At 39.8% G+C, this 19,889-nt stretch overlaps 1 protein-coding gene across 2 annotated transcripts in view; it reads left to right on the top strand.

Annotated features, from left to right (window-relative positions):
* RET (ret proto-oncogene) overlaps positions 1–19,889 on the top strand; it is a 77,777-nt gene that overhangs the window by 35,283 nt on the left and 22,605 nt on the right. For both annotated transcript variants that reach the window (XM_063405952.1, XM_063405953.1), the window contains exons 2-10: positions 5,316–5,567; positions 7,152–7,445; positions 7,920–8,161; positions 9,217–9,418; positions 9,891–10,090; positions 14,305–14,563; positions 15,717–15,842; positions 16,609–16,719; positions 19,270–19,389. In XM_063405952.1, coding sequence (XP_063262022.1) covers positions 5,316–5,567; positions 7,152–7,445; positions 7,920–8,161; positions 9,217–9,418; positions 9,891–10,090; positions 14,305–14,563; positions 15,717–15,842; positions 16,609–16,719; positions 19,270–19,389 — 1,806 coding nt within the window. The remainder of the gene's footprint in view (positions 1–5,315; positions 5,568–7,151; positions 7,446–7,919; positions 8,162–9,216; positions 9,419–9,890; positions 10,091–14,304; positions 14,564–15,716; positions 15,843–16,608; positions 16,720–19,269; positions 19,390–19,889) is intronic.

Here is a 19,889-nt window from a genome sequence, read left to right on the forward strand (position 1 = left end):
ACTCAGCAAGCTGGAATTAGACTGAACTTCTTGGTGTAAAACCAGGAGAAGTTTCATGACTTGTGCTTGTGCCAGAAGCAGCCTCTCCCTGGTGCCTGGCTGAGTGGGCATTTCAGGCAGCTCAGGGTCCCTGTGCCACCACTGCAGTGTCCCCAGTGTCCCCAGCTGGCTCCTGCCCCACCACCTGCTCAGCTGACAATTGAATCCGAAGGGGTGTTCCTAGCTCTGCTGTGCCATACTACTTTTCTGTCAAGAGACAGTGTTTTTCCTAAATTACAGACTTTCTGGTTTATGAGGGCAAGTTTATTTCCTAATTGTGTAGAGACTAGAAGGAAATTAAGTGGGCAAGTCCTTTAATTTAAAATATACAAGTGTATTACTGGCCTTGTTTTCTGATGAATCGAACATTAGGTATATGAATACTAGTAATGGAACATAATGGCAACTTGTCAGAAGTAAAGATAATTATTTCAGGAACACAAAACTAACCTTGACAGAAAATTGCCTGTTGAAATCTGATGCTGTGCAACAAATGGAGGATTATTAACAACAGACTCCCATGTTCATCTGTTATATCATTAAATCCTGTATGTTACATTGACAGGGCTATCATAGCATTAAAAGCATCTCCCTTGTCTTGAAGATGCATGTCAATTGTGGATTAAAGATTTTGATTGCCTGGGGCTGTTCTGTTCTAAATAGATAGTTTTGTTGTCCTCCAAAATGCTGAGAAGCTCTAAGTAAATTTTGTCAGATGTGGGTTATTTAGGTGTTTACTACTTGCTGAATGAAAAACAACCATCATTTGCATTTTGATGATTTTTTTTTTCTTTAAAAAAACAAAGCAGACTGGTCCTAGTGTTTTTAAATGCATGTGCATCCATCAGGCACCTTGAGATCTGTGCAGATTTTCATTACCTGGACAAAAGTTGTGCTAGCATGAACTAGTGAAAAGAAATTTGAAGGTAACAGACACTCAGGCTCGAGAGACAGTTTTCAATTACATGAGTAATGAAACCCAAAATAACTTCAGCGAGTAATGTTATATTGCAGCCATTTGAATGTTTTAAATCAAGAGTGAACCTTTTGTTCAAATGCATAGTGTAACTCAAACCAAACAGTGGTCATTCAAACTTTGAATTTTGACTGTGTACTCCATAAGACATCTGCTACTTCAAAACTGTTTATTTGAAGTCTGTAGTTGTACCTTGAAGGATGGGTACAGACATGGTTTGGGAGAATGCCTTACAGTCAAGTCTTCCTCTGTATCTGATTAAAAAATTCCTGCTCCTTCATTTTGGGATTTAGAAGTTGAACTGTATTTTTGTCATTGAGATTGATATTAAGAATAAAATGTTGCTGCTGTAGTCACTTTAATAGTTTTCATCAAGAGCTATCCCTAAATGCTACTCAAGATGATGGTGGCAAGCATAAAAAACACTAAAAACATCTAAAGTTCTGTACAGCAAATTGTGTACAGAAAAAATAAATTTGTATCAAAAAGACATTATTTACCTAATCATTCATGACTGAAAAAAGCCACATGAAATATTGCCTTATTTCAAAAGGCAATCATGAAGGCTTCAAAGTACATATAATCTCATTTCTCCACTCTCATTTTACCTGCTTTCTCTCCCTGAACTGGAAAACTGCTGTCATAACTGTATCTATTTCCTGTAGGAGCTATTAGTTAGTAGCATTACATCCGCTTAAACGTGATCACTTTTCTCTTCTGTGTGTTACTGATATGCTGTTATCCCATAATGTTGCTCATCCATCAGAGGTTGCCGTGTTTCCTGTGCTGATTGTAGTGTGGAGAGCTGAAGCATCCTCTAAAAAATGTTCAGAGATGGCAGAGTATTTTAATGATTCTGTGATTCTCTGATGTTACAGAGCACAACCTTCTTGTGGTGCATTTCAAGCTTGTAACACAAATTTTTTCTCTGATTTTAATTCCTAAGCAAAAGTACTTTAACCATCAGTTTTGAATGTAACCATTTCAATTCCTCTTTATTTAAATGGCAGAGTCATTAAAAACTCCATCTGGCTTCCATAGGAAGCTTGCACGAGTCCTTGGAAATGGATTATTTTTTTTCAGGACACAGGGAACTGTGGCCAGGATTAGAACCTCTTCCTCCTGCAGTATACTTGCCAGATGGCAAATGTATTGAATCTGGTTTTAACTCAAGAGGGCTTAAAGGAATGAACACAGCTCTGAGAAGTGGGTGCTACATTTCTACTTCAAAGGTCTCCTTCAAAATTAGACCCCAAAGATTTATATGTGGAGTGTGGTTGTGACCTGGGCAGTCTGTTGCATATCTCTCATCTTTTTCAGTGCTTGAGCCAGAGTGACACAAACCACTTTACAAAATCCCAGTAATTTCACAATATTGGGTGAATCTTGCTACATGACGAAATCAATTTTTATTTATTTATTTATTTTGCAGTGTTATAAAGTCTCTTCACTTCAAATACTTGTTTTATAAATAAAATATGAAAATTTGACATATTCACTGGTGTCACTTAAAATTATCCTTGGGTATTGTCCTGAATATGGAACTCTCCTCTGCACTAAAACCAAACACTTTTGATGGACAGAATTTAGTTTAATCAGTTTTAGGTTTGAATTGAGTAGAAAAAGATCATGTGTCTATTTAAATGTCTTACAGCAGCTTTTTTTAATTTCTTGAAGTGGCTTTGAAACTTGTGAAATACATTTCCAGCTGGTAAGTGTGTAAATGCTAAATTATTTTGTTAGGGAATCCTCCTCTCTTCAAAATGCAAAGCCAAGTTTTGCATTTCTGTTATTTACAGAGAAATCAGATTTTTTTATATTATAGGATTTTTTCCCCTTTCCTTATGACAATGGAGAAAACTCCTGTGAAGTGATGCAGAGAACTTCAGAGGAACTTCAGCATCAATATTCACCTTTTCTTTCAAATGCAGAGCAGTCAGGATGCTGACTCTGCTGAGATGTAATTGCGTGCCAGGTTTCAGGCAGTTAAGTGGCCATGTCTGTCATAATTATTTACGTGCTTGATTAAACAGGACTGTACCTGTGTGCAGTGTGAGCCCTTATTTGTAGAGCAAAGCATATAAAGATTAACACACTTGTTTAAGACGAAGCAAATAATTGCAACTCAAAATACTCAATTTTTTCCCTTTCCAACTTCCCATGTTTTCTCATGGATATTGTTTATATATACTGTATATGTGCTCCTTCTGCTGGAGGTGATTTTGTATCTCTGCAGTGCTCTTGTCCTGCATGATGTGGGCACACAGGACTGTTCACCCCAGTCTTGGAAATAAGGAAATAACAACTCCTGTTGTGTAAGCCTCATTTGTATGTTGTAGTTGTAAGTTGTTGTATCTGTAGTTGAAAGTAATTTTTGAGTCTTGAGTAGTAAATTTTTGGTTTTGAATTTTTCATGAAGAAATTTTCATTGCTTTAAAATCACATTTTTACACAAAATACCTCAAGGGAGTCAATTTACTTGCACTGAGACTTGGCTTTGTGTTTAGATATCACCTTATTCCTCTTGTTACTGAACCCATTTTAGTTCTAGGAGCACACATTCCCCATGTTTTCCTGCACTTCAAAAAAGATGGAGGAACTGAAAAGGAACTGAAAAAAATACTTGAAATTTAATACAAATATTCAGAAATCTCTACTTACAAAGAAGACAGGGTAATAGAGCCAGAATCAAAACTTATCACTTTTTTTTCTGGACAGAGTATATCAAGAGTTAATGCTTTTCTAAAACTCTCTAAAAGTCTCTGGTTGGCTTTTCTTTGAATTAATTCCTTTGGAACAAATTCACCTACCATATTACTTTACCACTTTATTCATATATTGCAAAGTGTAGCAGAAAAAAAATAATGGGCCTCTGAAAACCTGATGGATGTAGTTGCATCCAGGGATACAGATGATGTCATGAATCATTTCAAGGTATAGTAGTTTCTGTGGTATTTCTAAATGAAATTAGAGGTCTCTTGTTTACAGTTTGTTTGCGGTGCACTCCATTCAGTAGAACAGTGTATGGATCCAATACCAATACATAAATATGTGCTATAGCCTGATGCTGTTTTGAAGATGTTTTGGCATTATATCCCTAATTTTACTGCTGTATTATCATCATTTTCAGTTTATCTGGCTTGATTTAATCTGGGAAAGCTTTGTCTTAGTAACACATGGAAGTTGTTATTGTTTACATTTGTTCAGCAGATGTATGAGCTTTTTACATGCCTGACTCCTTATCATTGGACTGGATGATGCATAATTCTGCAGTACTCAAGTTTTCTGTTGGATGAGAACAAGTCATCTTGTTTTTCCAACAGAAAACTTTACTGTCAGTGCATGTAAAGTCCAAGAGTGGCATTCCAGTATTTCAGTCTGAGTGAGCACAGTGAGCATCCCTTTGTCCCCTCCTTGCAAATCAACCATTCCACCGTGATCACATCTGCAAGAAGCGGGATGGGAAGGGAAGCGCTGCAGAGAGGTGGGGATGGCAGTGCACAGTGAGCTGGTGAGGTGAGGTCAGCTGAACCGAGGGGCACTTGAGCCCTGCTGAATGGAAATGCCTTCAGTGCCAGGGTGGGAAATGATCGGGTCAGTCACAGTCGTTGTACTGAACAAGAAATGTACAATTCCCTTCGCACTCACGTCTCAGCTTTCCCATCTGTCATATTTAAAACACTTAAAATGCTTCCAGTATTTTTTTAACAACTCACATTTTCTGTACCAAAAGTATTGTGCTGGCCTGTTTAGAAAGGGGGTGGGTCAAAAAGGCTCTGTGAGAGGGGTTTTATGTAACCTGAGGAAAAATGTGCAAGCCACTGATAAATTTTTGCATTTTCTCTCAACAGAGAGCATGTTTAAAGGCATCTAAAATGTGTGATTTCATCAAAGGGTTTTTTTCCTTCTTTGGATATCATCTGTGAGGTGATAGAATTTCAACTGAGAGTGCCAGATATAGGAACTTAAGTAAAATTTGGCAAGCAGAGCTTCCTTAAGTGTTCATCTTAAACTGGGCCTTGTCTACAGCAAAGCAGTTTTGCTGTCAAAAAGCAGATAATTTTGTAATTGAACATAAACAATAGGCCATATTTATGGTGGCTGTGTCCTTGGCATTAATGAAATAAAACTGTATTTATTTACACCAGCCTCTTTCCAGCCTCTTAACCTTTTTTTAATGCTTCTTTGCTTCTTAGAGAACAAAACCTTTGTTTCTTTGGAAACACATCTATTAAAAAGCCACCAGTGCAAAAACCATTTAACTGGGCTTACCTCTTCTCCCGTGTGTGTTCCTTTGCAGTGGCCTTGGGTCTCTACTTCCCCAGGAAGGAGTACTTGGAGAATGTGTACATCGACGAGCCGGCGGGAACGCCGCTCCTGCGCATCCACGCCTTGAGGCACTCACGGGAGGAAGTGGCCCACTTTCACCTGTGCCAGAACCTCATCATTTCTCGAGCAAGATCACATGAAAATAATTGGTTCCAAATCAGAGAAAAAACAGGACTTCTCTACCTCAACAAAAGCCTGGATAGAGAGGACTTTAACATGCTGTGTAAGTATGAGAAGAGCAGCTTTCCTTCTTGAGGTATCTCTTCTTACAGCAATATAAGTTCAGACAATGAGATTTCTCCATTGGAAGATGAGCATCAAATTTGGAAAAAACACATCTTCCCTTTTAAAAGGAGGAGCCAGACCCAATGAAACCCACAGCAGGGTGCCAAAGCAGATGCTGACCTGGGACAGATCCTGTTGCTCACACTGAGAACTCCAGCAGGGTGGGACAGTTGCATTACTGGAAATATTTTTTCTGCATTTCACAGCTGTATTAGTCACAGCTTTATACTGAGATTTGCAGTTTGTTCATTTACTGATCCAAGTGAGACAAATTTCATTGTGCTGGGGATTCCCAGACAAATGTTGGGAGAGTGGTTCAAATTCTTACGTAAATGGTCCTTGAATTGTAGTGATGTGGATTCACAAATTACATTTGCACGTTACACCAAAGAGCTCTTATAAGAAATGGTTAATTGTACCTCTCTCTGTCTCCTGAGATTTGGCTTTGTTAGAGAAGCTTACTACAAAAATTCATTATCTCAGGTTTTTTTCTCTTCTTTTATGCTCTAGCAGTAAATTGGTTTTGGTGATTTTGATCTATGAGGAAATTAGGTATAATTAGGTGGTGGAGGAGGAAATGGATGAGGAGTTAATAGCATACCACTGTGATCAGTTGCAGAAATTTTACTGTCGAAGAGAGTCTGTAGTAACTGTCTTCAGTTTGTAAGATCCGGATATCAACACTACCTTCAGACTTAGGTACCTTGATGTTGAAATTTTCAACTTCAGACACTTAATGCTTTATTTTTGAAGGGCTGAGTGTTTGATATTTCATTCATTTTTGCTATTTGGTGTTCATGTATATCAAATATTCGTGCTGAACAAAGGAGGAATAGCTACTTAACACTCGAGAGCCTTGTTTTGTTCATACGGATCAAAGTGACCTAGAACTTCTTTTCAAGTGAGTTAGATCTATCACAGAGATATTACTGTGCTGTCTGTAGTCAAGCCAAGGGAATCAAAACAAGGCTTGAGGACGTGTTAGTAGATGCCACAGGTTGGTTTTAACTTCTATTTTATCTTTTGTCCACCTCTTTCTATTTCAAAATGATGAAGCAGTCTGTTCTCTGAACCTAGACAATTTGGTCCATACTGTTGGAATGTTGTGACTGAAATGTTAGTCCTGATATGGGTTTGTCCTGGCTATCTGTTGCCATCTCGTGCATTATTTTTCCTGTTTCCACTCTGCTCTGTTCTAGTCCCTTCAAAAAGCAGTTCTATCAGAGAGCTGATTACTGCCAGTGACGTGTTTTTATGTCACTGTCTTACAGACAGAATGCTTATACTGGTTTTGAGATTCCATAATGCAAAATTGGTGCCACGCCCTATAGTTTTAGGTTTATTTGGATTATTAAGGTTTAAGATATTCCCACCAGCATCTGGCATATTGAAGAGCTGCTTGGTCACATAATGGGATTAAACGATCATTTGTGGAATAATGGACTAGAGTAGAATATAAGGAAAAGAAATGTTGGCTTGTCTTCGATAAAATATTTCTTACGGTGATTTCTTCCTCCTGAAGCTGTAGGAAATGGGATGTCACTATCCAAGGTGATGCTGTATGTCTTCCTTTCATCCCACCCTTTCCAAGAGAAGGAATGTGACTCCGCTCCACACGCCAAGGTTTTCCTCACTTTGATCAATGCTACTGCACCAGCTTGCAGTTCACTGACAGCAAGGCAGCTTTGCTTCACAGAAATGGATCTCTCCTTTCACATCGAGGAGAATAAACCACCTGGTACATTTCATCAGCTCCAGTTACCCTCAGTTCATCATCTGTGTCAGAATCTCAGCATTTCCTACAAATTGCTTGCAGGTAAAATTCGATCTGAGCCGCTCATGTACTAACAATAGATTCAAACAGCTGCATTGTTAAAAGATCTCTTTTGTAGTAGATCCTCTAGATTTGATTCTATAAAGGAAGTTCCTTTGCAAACTTAAACTGAGCTTGAAGATTTTGCCTTTGAGATCTACAGAGGAAATGGGAAGGAGGACTGTCCCCTGCCCTAAAGAAATGATCACTTTTAGAATTTCGTATCTGCTAAAAGTAGATTGAGAATATCTTGATCTTTAAATTGTGCTGCTTCTAAACTGTAGAATCTTCCCATACACTCCATGCTCCGTCCCTACCCTAATATAACCACACAAGTTCCTTCTGTTTAATTTCTGAGTCTTTTATTGTGCAGTCATGATGTCCAAGTGGATTTACTGAACTGCAGAAGAGTGTTAAAGCCATGGGAGCCCTCCAGTGGGGAGTGATTGTCCTGTGTGTGTTGTGGCTGTTTTGCAGCTGAAGGTGTTCCCTTCCGCTACAACGAGACCAGCACCAGCGTGCGGGTGACACGGCGCCTGGATCGCGAGGAGAGGGAGAGATACGAGCTCATTGCCAAGTGCACCGTCAGAGAGGGACTCCGGGAAATGCAGGTTGAGGTGCCTTTCCTGGTGAACGTGCTAGATGAAGATGACTCTCCTCCCTTCCTTCCCAATGGCACTGATACTGCAGACGCTGTGGTGGAGTTCAACAGGAAGGAGGTAATGTTGGGAATGTTCTCCTTTACCTAGTCCCTGAGGTATGAGCACATCAGTGGGAGGCAGGACTCCTGGGAAGCATCATGTTCTGCCTGGGTAATGGATCTTGGCAACGAGTCCACCACACCATGCTCTGCAGATCTGTGATTGTAAAATGCTGTTTCTAGGATTCCTCTGCCCAAGTTATGTCTTACTCAGATCCCAACAAAGGAGGAGTTTGGGTTAGTAATGAAGGAGTGGGAAGAAATTGGAGGAGTTTCCAAGGTCAGAATGGACAATTGCTGAGTCTGTGGTCAGGATTACTCTGGATCTCTCCATACTGACCTCTGCTCTGTGTGTTACAGGATTGCTTCCTCCAGGCGATTAAAATTGTGTTTTTAGAGCAAGTGTGTGTGTGTATCTGTCCCATACATGCAAATCTGTGTTAAGTATCAGGGCTATGTTCAGAACATTTATTAGGATGCTGTAGAAGTAGTGGTTGACTTCTACAGACAAGGCACTGCACCTGTGATGTTTCCAGGCTGTTAATGGTGAGCTCCAGGATCTTGTTTTAATGCTGTCCTCCCGTTTCTCCCTGACCATGTGAGGCTGATCTTTGAAGAGGTCTGAATCCCTGGGTGTCTTTGGTGCCCCTGCACACACATACACCCCCCTTTGCTTCAGTAGAGAAGTACACGTGGGCTCTTCGGCTCTTCTGTGGGAGCAATGACCCTTTATAAGTCAATGGTAGAGAGAAGAATTTTTGGGGGGTCATAAAATGATGTGTGCTTCATGAGAGAACTCCTGTTTCCTAACAACAAGATCTCTTTGTAGTCAGTTTTCTCTTCAAAGTACATTTTGATCGTATTTGTGTCTGGAAGGGAAAGGACTGATTTTGGGAGTTTGCTGCCATCTCCTGACTAGAACAAGTCTTGACAAGACTCCTATGAATGCATTTGCCTGGGTTTTTCAGTGAAAGTTGTAAGGTCTTGTTTGACCAGTATTTCAATCTCCAAAACAGTTATCAGAAGAAGAAAACTTTGGGTCCTTCAGCAGTGCCATTTATTGTTTCCTCCCAGGGCACTGTTCTTTCCACGCTGACTGTGTACGATGCAGACACCACACCTATTTACCCCCTTGAAAGCAGCAGAAAGAAATACACAGGAACCATCATTACTGACGATCCCTGGATAAGTGAAACATTTCGTGTAGAGCACATCTTTGATGAAATCCACTTCAGCCCAAATGGCAGCCAAGTGAGGGGAACTCGGCACGAGTACAGTAAGGACTCTTTCTTCAAATAAAGAAGTTGCTTGTTAGTTGGCCAATAAGCTCTTGAATTTTTCTGAGCGTTTTGTAAGTATTGAGCCAAAGAAAGCTGAGAAATTTCAAGTAGAGAAAACACTGAGTTTTACATATGTGGTGAAAAAATGGAGTTTGTGCATCTCTGTGACAGGGAGTGTATGAGATGATGATGTATAAACTAATAAGCAAGAGGTTTTGATTGATGTTTTGATTCCTGGATTCTCTGCTTGGTAGCTAGACGGGAAGAAGGCCTCTCAAGCATCTTGAATGACAGAGAGCATAACTCCATAAGAACATATTTCATATTTGACTTGCCTTCTGTTTCCTGTTAGGAAACTTGGATGTGTATAATCAAATTTGATATGTCTGTTTTTGTTAGGCTTGCAGTATTAAAAGATACATTTGCAGATAATGTGAGTTGCTAATAGACTAATCTTTTCCTTTACAGAACTGGTACTGAATAAAAGCATTTCAGTCACAGAGCATCGTTCGTTCCAGCTGGATGTTTTGGTGAATGACACAGAATTTCAGGGCCCAGAAAGATCGGTGATGCTTCATTTCAATGTCTCCATCCTCCCCATCAGCATTCAGTTTTCAAACATAACTTACCAGTTCACAGTGAACAGAAATGCTGAACGCTTTGCACAAGTAAGAGCCATGTTAATTATACACCCCTTTCTCGTGGAACTTAGGGGGTGGATCACTGGGGCCAGATATGTTACAGTGCTCATTGTTTCAACTGTTTAAAGCAGAATCACTGAAAAATGTGTTATCTATCAGTGTGATTGGTGCTGGATGCAGGAGGCAGCAGCTAGGCTGGGCACTGCCTCTCCCACCACGTGATAACAGAGGGGGGCCCACACGTGGAAGTACTAGTGGAGAGAAATGACGTGTTGTGGACAGAAGGATTTGCAACCAAGAGTGGCTTAGGCATGAATAACTGCAACAATGTCAAGGGCAAAAAAAGGGAATTTGTCCAGCTGTTGGAGTCTCAGTATATGAATGGCTTTTCTTTAGGTAATGGCTAGTTAGTAATTAATGTGTTTCCTAATTTAACACTTGTTTTAGCTTAATCACCACTGTTGCCATTAATAATGCTTTCCAGAGACACTTCCTAACAGGTTGACATTAATCAGGTGAAAATTACAATGTAATTCCTATGGAACATGTACATTAATAAGGCACTAGTTCAATATAATTGATATTATGAAAGTGAATATTAAAAACATCAGTGATGAATCCTTTTGGGAGAGCTGCTGGAAAGCATGCCTTGTAACTATTATAGCAGAGAGGAGGACCGAGATTAAAATATGGTCATCCTAATTGCAGAGAAAACCAATTCATTTTAGAAGAATTTTAAGGAAGAATTAAGTTTTATTAATCTTTAAGCCTCTAGCTAATTTTAAAAAGAAAGAAAAAGGGAAGTTGGATATATTGCATATTCTTATATCTAATCTGATGAAATGCATTGCAGCTTGATAGCTCTTCAGAGTATAGAGCAGGCTGTACGTGACCAGTAAAAATTCTACTGCTCTGACAAGGGACATTTTGTACATAGCCTGCACTGAATATCCTAAATAAGAAAAAGGTACCAGGTGTGCTTCTGTAGCAGCCTCACTGCAAAAGCTACTCCTTTATGACATTTCATGATGCCTTGTGGCTGCAGTTTTTCAATTTGCAGTCTGTTAGAAACTTCAGAGGATAGTCTGTTCTTTTTGTGCAGATCAAATTATTTTTAATGTTAGAGGCTTTTGTAGCACCAGCCTGTGAAAGCTTTACCCCCTCGCCTGTTGCCTGGGAATAGGGTGAAACCTGGGTTTCCTCCTAAAAGGAATAATAGCACAGGTATGTAAGATACTCATAGTGTAACCCTTGCATCTGGAACTCTTGTATCTGTGTCACAACATGACTGTAATTGAAACAAATGTTGATATATATCTGTTAGATATGTATGAATTTAGATAAATGAATTGGTTGGGCTTTTTTCTGTGTGCGTGTTTTTTATATATAGGTTTATGCATACAATATTATTATGAATGAATGAGTTCCAGACTAAATTTGGACAACTATGTTTATCTGTGCATACCCTAGACTGCTTGAACACATTAGTTTTAAAATCTGGGAGTATGTGGATTTTTTTAGTTTCAGGGTGGAAAACCTGAAAAAAAAGCCAGTTGACTTTTAAAGCTACTGCTGCTGGATATTGTCATGAGAGTCAAACATCTTAAAAGGAGTTTTAGGGACTTTGAAAACAGTGGCATTTCCCACTAATAGTGCAGTTTCACTGGGTGGCAGTAGTAGCAGGGAAAACTGTTTCTGGAAAGCACTCCCAAGTCTCTGGGAAGAGATCTTTTTCTTTGTGCTGCCTAAACACAAATTCACAAAGAAATTTTGTTCTGATTCTTGAGCAGCGATGTGCAGAACTCATCCTGGCTCTAGAGGTGGTGTTCTCAGTTTGTTAAAGTGTCATCCACTTACTTCTGAAACTGGGTTTGAATTTACAGTGTGCTCAGCTTGGAGCACAAGTCAGTGTAAGGAGCTTAGTCCCCAGCCCTTCACGTTATTAAAGTTGGCTGCATAATTAGCCTTGATGTGCCAGAGTAGTCAGGGAAAGTACTGGGCCAAATCAATATGAAGGCTGAACTGTCTCTTGCCCTAAGGAAAACACGGGAGCGTGAAGAAATTATTAACTGCTGGGCTGATGCCATTTGTCTGTTTGAGCAGCTAAATGAATTGAGTAACAGAAGCACGGCCTGACGGTGCAGGCTTGCCCAGTGGCATTTAACTTATCAAAGGACTTAAAGCTTTATTGACATTTACTGAGACAAATGATGAATAACATTGGCTGAGATTTTTAGAGAGGTTAGATGTCCAAATGTCCCTGGAATTCAGTGAAGAGGAACAGTATCATTATCCAGACTTTATTAACCATCAGAATTTGAAAGATGGATTTTTCTGTTCTTATTTCTAATAATAGTATTTCTGTGTTAACTATTGAGAGTCTTGCAAATTTCTAGGTTCCTCCCCTATAAACTGATGTTAAACCTGGCTACCCTTTACCTTGATTACTTGATTTTCACCCTCACAAGAAGGAGGAAATCGCTGCTTTGACCTTTTTCCCCTGGCGCTGTACTCTGCTGCACCTGAGAGCTGAGCTGGCTCCAGAACTTGTGGAGCAGAGCAAAGTTACATGGTTGGGCTTTCTTTAACGCAGTAAAGCAAAATCAGAAAGTCTGTCTTTCTCATAGACATCTCTTGAGGGAGGACTTTATAGCTTCTTCTCAAATTATACAGAGAAAGCAAAACTGGCCAGTGTGCTATTCTAAGGATAATCCGCTCTTCAGGGACCCTGAATTTATGGGGTCTTCTCCAACCCCGTTGAAGGAAGTTGCTGTGATCAAAAAGGTGCCAGGAAAGACAGTTGTGACAGAGCAGGCAGAAAGGGCAGTTCAATGCAGGTAAAGGTCAATGCCATGGACCATCACTGTATTCTCCTCCTGCCTCAAAGGAGCGCCATCCGGGCAGCTGCAGAGCGCTGCCAGCTGCACTGCGGCACCAGTGCTGCGGTGACGTGCTTCTGGAGAGACATGTCTAGACCTTGTGTCTAGACAGAGTTTAGGAACAGTGGAAATCTTGCCTTCTTCTTCCTGCCAGTCCCAGCATGTCGTGGAGAGGAGACAGCCAGAAAGAAATGGCCTTGCTTCTGATGGCTTTAATAGTCCTTCTATGTTATCCTGCCACCTAAAATCCCGACAGGAATGGTGCCAAATGACCCATCAGTGATGGGAATGGGAATAAGTTAGATGGAGTGGGATTATTTTACAACAAAGTATGCTTCTAGAACTGCAAAGGCTTCCTCTCTGTCTTTAAACAGTCCAGGTTCGTGGGAAGAGGTCTTAGTACACAAAAACTTCTTTTTTTTAATAACATTCTTTAGTACGAATGCTGAAACCAAGATGTACAGATATGCTTTTACCAGCAGTGGTGCTTCTTGGAAACATTTCTTAACTGCAGCATTTGAAAATAATCCATCACCAAGTTCCTTTCAATAACACCCCACCCTTCACATTGTGGTTTTCCCTGCAAAGAAAGCCAATGCCTCTGGGCCTGATCGAAATCCCACTCTTGTAAATGGAAAAGCCAAAGTGAGCTTTGGATCAGTTCCTATAGGAGCTGGACAGGAGATGGGGCTTTACATTCCTGTGCTTCTTAGATGATGTGTTTTAGACTGAGGACTGTTCTAGCCTAGATACTCTGGCACAGAGAAGTTCAAATATGGCAAACCAACATATTTTCATTTTTAGATTAAAATGTTTTAAAATTGCAAATGGGAAACAATGAGGTTCTTTTTCCTTTTAAGGCTTTCAGAGAGCTCTTCTGGTCAGAAACTTTTTGACTGTAATATTATAAAAATTATGTAATAGCAATTTCTATGTTATTTGAAGAGAGTCTCAGTTTTGTTCACGCTGAGCTCTTTGATTTCTCAAAGACGACAAAAGTTTTTTTCAGTGGTCTGCCTGGGACAGAGTTGATATTGAACTCAGAATTTCCCAAATCACAGGGTCTTGTCCTCAGTGGACACTGCTGACCATCAGCAGTGGGCACCAAATACCACTGAGCCTGTGTCAAGGCTTTTTGCATTTCCAATGCTAGTCTCTTTTTTACTGAGAATAAATCACATTTAGTGCATTTACATACTGCATTTGTAGGAAAATAACAAACCTGTAAACTGCAAATAAACACTGAATTTGGCAAGGTATAGTATGCTCCATTTTGTTTCAGATATTTTTGAAAAGCACTGAATGTTTTTTGTGTTGAATGTTGTTCCTGTCTGTGATTTCTTGGTTGGTGTTTGAGCCTAGATAGGAAAGATCTGCATTGAAAACTGCATGAAATTCCGTGGTGTAAACATCACCTACAAGTTGCTGTCCCCCAACGCCAGCTGCTATCCTGTCAGCATTGTGCAAGGCCGAGAGGACAAGTACGGGACCCTGTACGTGAACGACTCCTCTGTGCTGCACAGACCTGAGTGCAGGGAAATCCAATACACTGTTCAAGCTACGGACAGGCAGAGCAGGAAACACACCAAAACCCTCCTCACTCTTGTCCTGGAAGGGACTCGTAAGTACCCCAGTCAGAACTGTTCATTTATTTATAACAAGTGTTACTGGTAGGAGGTGATGCATTAGCAAGGTGATCTGTAAAATTATGGCATTAACAATGAAATTGAGCCTGAGCTACAAAATACGGGTCAGAGTTTGGATTTTGAGTTTTGATTTGTACTTTCCTGTAGTAGCTATTTGTTTGAAGAACTAATGCACGGAAAGGTGGGATATTATATGCAACTCATAATGTTCATGATGACCTTTAATTTAGAAGAATCTTTAGTGTGTGTGTGTGACCTTTATTTGGTCTTTCACATATTCCTGTGGAAGAAGAAAAGTGTCTGTAGGTATGTGTGTGTGTGTGTGTATATTTATTTGAAGAAAGAACTATATGGCTTAAGTATGTTTGTTCCCTTATTTTTCTCCTCCCTTCTCTCTACAATTTTTAAAATCGTTTTCTTAGTAATCATGTAGCAATCACACTGAATTCAAGTTCTTAAGGGCAGTGTGATGACCCACTCTTATGGAGAAGGAAGATAGAAATATCCTGTAACACCCACAAAGGAGGATTTCACTGGAAACATACTAATTTCTCTGCAAACTATATTGCATTTTATGCAAAACTGTACAATTTTACCTGATAAACACCTCTGTTTTATCAGATCAGAACTCTTATGCAAAGAGCAAATGAGTTGAAGAAAAAGAAACAAAAACACACAGTGGACTTTTCCTTTTGTACAAGCCTCATATTGTCTGAAAACACACATGTCTAGCTGGTGCTCTTTGAGTTACTATTGTGTACAAGAACTAAGTATTTTCCCCTAAATAAACGTTCTGTATGAAGCTGTAAGCATTTGGGCTCTCCATTCTTCTATTATCAATACGTTTGCACATATCTATAGTTCTAGGCAATGACAGCGTGCTGTCAAGAAGACATAACCATGTCTTCATGATGTTGCTGTTTATCTTTTATTTCACAGAGAAGGAACACCTAGGCTTTTCTTTAATTGTTTTCTAAGTTTACTGATAATTGTGTCAGGTAGTTTTCAGCAGTTTTCACTGCTTCCTTCATCTTTCTTTCTTTCCTGTCTATCCCTAAAACCAGAGTTTTCCTGTTTTGAGCTGACCCCCTGACCTTCATTTCCCTTGTCCTGAATTTTTCCCAACAGTTTTAAAAAAAGAAGAGGACTGCCCTGACTCTTGTGCTATAAGTAAGCACCGTGCTGAATGTGAAGAGTGTGGTGGCCTGGGAGTGCTAACAGGAAGATGCCAGTGGAGACAGGGGAGTGGGAAAGGTACATTTATGTTGTGTGATGTCAAAGTTCTGTTTAGTTGTAATTGTGCATTTGACTTCCGTAGATACAAACTGATTTATGCTGGCTGGAAAACACGGTATGGTAAACTGCACAGAACCTGGGGCTAAAAATAGTTATCATAATACCCATATGAAGTATGCACTAAAAAGGAAAATGAGGTAAATTTGGAAGGCCATTCTTCATCTTGTCCCTGGTGATGCCGAACATGATCCATAAACCAGCAGGTAGTGAACTGAGTTTGCAGCAGTGTGACTGGAGCAGACAGTGAGCACAAAGCAGTGTCTCTTTCTGTGGGCTGCAGCACAGATCTATGGGTGACAGCACTCTTCCAGAACAACGATTCTGTGTCGCTGCTTGATCCCTTCAAACTGCATAAGTGTCACACGTTCTCTGAAACCACTTGTAACCCTCATGTTCAAGTGGGTGAAATTGTGTAGAGAAACCCTCAGTTGTGAAAGCTGCTATTCAGTCTGAGTGGTCAGCAAGCTCCTTTTCAAGCAGTATTCATGGTAACTGCAACTGACGTGACCAGAGGGCTGTCAAAAGCAGACAAGGTAGCAAAAGATTGTTTCTTCCAGCTGCCTTTATCTGTTGTGCTGTCTGTTACTTTAGCAGGTGTTTGTAGTCATAGCTGTTCATTTTAAAAGGCCCCATAACCTGTGCTTTGGAGTGTTGGTGTGCCCTGAGAAGATGCAATGAACTTTCCTTCCTCGTGGTATTAGTGCAGCTGTTTCTCTGTTAACAGGGATCACCACAAACTACTCCACATGCACCCCAAGCATCAAGACTTGTCCGGATGGCATCTGTGACGAGGTGGAGGGCAGAGACGCGGCTGTGTGCCCCCAAGACTGCACAAGTAGGGAATGTTTTGGGATGGGCTTTTCTGTTTCATCTGTGATTGCTTCTCAAATGTCACTTTCCCAAGTGCAGATACTTTTACAAGCTCAGCATCTCTGCACTGTCACACTTGCATTTGAATCCTACAAGCGAGTTAAGGTTATGGGGATTAATCTTGGCCTTTTTTGAGCCAGGCAGGCGACACCCATCGCTGAAGGATGGAAGAATAAGGTTTTCTCAGTAATTCCTATTCTGCTCCCTGTTCATTCACAGGTGATGTTTTTCAGTGGAGGTGCTTGCTGAAGAGGTGTAGGTTTTGGCATGTTAATGCCCCTCCTCCTAACCCAAGTACAGTATGATAGGAACCTGCCTATTTGAACTCCTGGGTAAATAAGTAAGCAGAAACAAATTTCTGTTTAAAATAAATGTGTTTACAAAAGCTCATCTGGGGAAATGTACCTGCCCTTTTTTGGCAGGTGGCCATCAGAATGATCCAATGCCTTACCTATTTGAAGATCCAGGCAGAGACTCATATGAGCAGAATTTATGAAGGAAGAATTGAAATGCATTTGTGTTGGTTCTTTTTACTTGAGCATATATTTCTACACTCATATACTTGTGAATACCTGCAAGTTCACAACTCACCCTGAAGATATACAGGGTAGAAAAGCAGTGTCATTCTCTTGAGCAATTTCCATCTTCTTTGAGATGTTTATTTTTAAGTAGATCTTTTTAAGTGGATCTGACAGTCTAATTCAGGAATAAAGACATACATGTTTCTTGAATGCTTCTTCTGACTCTAACACCAAGTTTAGATTTCAAAATGGAGTCTTAGAGGAACTAGCATTTTATTACAGTCTGGGACTTAATGTTCTTCTATAAAATTAATTACTAAAGAGGCTTCTTTGTATTTCTAACATGCAAGAATGGATTGTGTATTGTAAATTAGTGTTATCAGAAGGATAATTATTTCATCAGAGTGAATAAAAACAATCCCTTAAGTGGCAGAAATGCTTGAAGGAAATGCAAGTAACTTCTTTAATTATCTGAAAAGAATTCTTTATTGGTGATAATTGCAATCATTTGTCATCTTGAAAGTGGCAATATTTGTGCCAGGGGCTGCAATGCTAAAATATGTACAACATATGCAGCATCAAATGTTTTGCTCAACAGTAGCCTGAAAGAAATATTGTTATACTGGATAATAGGCAGGCGAGTAAGGCAAGTTTTCAGGATGTTATGCATGCCCTTTTAACGCCTGAGTTGAATAATTGTGTACATGACTTGACACAATTGAGAACCTGGGCTGGTGCCCAAAAGCAGTATACTTGCAGACAAAAAAAATGAGTGTGTTCTGGGAGCTCAGAGCTGCAGGAGTACCATTTTATCAGCTTTTACTGGCAGAGGACGTTTCTTTGGGAATGGCAAACAGTAAATAGGCCAAGATGTGTTAAGATCAAGGATATTCTTTAAGTACAGACACTTGTGAAAATAACTGTTTTTGTAATTCATTTGTCATTATGATGGCTATATCCTTGAGTCCCAAAATTGCTTTCTCACAGTAAGCTATGAATATTACATTCAGGGCACACAGCTGAAGCAGCTGGTGCTGTGGCTGTGCCTATCAAATAGAGGAAACCTTATTGCATTCTGAGCAAGAGACTTTTATGTAGTAAGCAACTGCACAAGAACAGGTTAGGTAGGACTGGCTCATTGCCTGCTTCCCTCCTCTTCCAGGTCTTCAAACAGAGGCAGATATAGATCAGTACATATGATTTTCTGTGGCAAATGGAAACTTTATTTCATTGCCTTTTAATGATGGAGGAAGTTGGCTGGGCAGAGGCAGGGAGGATAATGAGGGATTTTTGGGAACACCAGTGCTTTTAAGTGTCAGCTCAGAGGCCAGTGACTCAGCAGTCTCTTCCAAAATTAACCACTTGAGCTGTCTGTAAAATGCTGTTTGTGGTTAAGGCAGTTTAGAGATAAAAATGTCACTACTAATGGTCATTTTTATAACATAAACAGAAGAAAATTATTTACTTGGAAATGCAGCTACTCTGCATGAAGGGCCACTTGAAATCAAGAGTACAGGTTTCTGCTCTTCTTTTTGTAATATTAAATAATGCATTTTTAGACAGTGAGATTCATTTTTTTAGCATTTGCACTTGGCATTTACTCTTAGTGCTCTGACTAGACTTTCCTGTAACATTTTGCAGAGGTGGTTAAGTGTTGTTATCTCTATTTGACAGCGGAACAAATGATACCTAGAACAGTAGGCTAACTTTTCCAAGGTAAGGGGAAATTGGCATCAGAATCAAGAACAGAACTCAATAACTGCTAATGAGGACTAACGTTTAAACAGTGCAAGATCCCCCCCCCATTTCAGGATCTCAGAAATGTCACAGTTTAGTGTCTTCCATCTCCCTCAGGAGTCCCTGTCGTTATCCCTGCACTGTGCTCCCTGGTCAAATTTCAGATTCATACTGGGGTAAACCCATGGAAAACTGAGTCTTTTCTTTTCCCTTTACCTACGTGTAAGAATCTTAGCCTGTTGTCTGTATTTGATTAGGTGGAAACATTATTGGTGGCCATGGGAAAGGCATTGGAAATCTTGGAATTAAGTCAGGACATGGGATTTGTTACTGCTTCCCAAGACAGAACTGTTATTGTGAGAAAGATGATATCAAAGGTAAGTCTATCTGCTGTTCTCATAGTAATCTTTTTCTCTGTATATATCATGTGTACCTGTAGAACAGTTTACCCTTGTGGCCATGTTAATAAATCATATCTTTGGTCAGAGATTGCTAATACAAAATTAGTGAGGAACTGGCACCTTGACATCCATTATGGAGTCTGAAAATTTCCAGAGAGGGTTATTTATAGCCTTGGCTAAGGATTCTTTTTTATTCATTACTGCTTGACAAACAAGTCGGTCATCCTTTGATTTCCAGCAGCATTTGCATTTCAGTGAGACTTACCTGATATTTGCAGAGGCAGCTGGGAGAATTAGAATAATGATTTTTGTTACTTCCAAATAATTCCAGCTTCCTGATAATTTCTGAAAAATCTCAGCTTCAAAATGTCAGACAGAGATAACCATCACCCATGGTGTTAGGAGGAGGAGTGCATGACTTTTTACCTTGACCTTTGTTTAAACAGAAAAGCTTTGTGCAGTTGTTTGAAACAGGT

The sequence above is a fragment of the Prinia subflava genome, chromosome 9 (assembly GCF_021018805.1).
Source record: "Prinia subflava isolate CZ2003 ecotype Zambia chromosome 9, Cam_Psub_1.2, whole genome shotgun sequence".
In the NCBI taxonomy this organism is placed as follows: domain Eukaryota; kingdom Metazoa; phylum Chordata; class Aves; order Passeriformes; family Cisticolidae; genus Prinia; species Prinia subflava.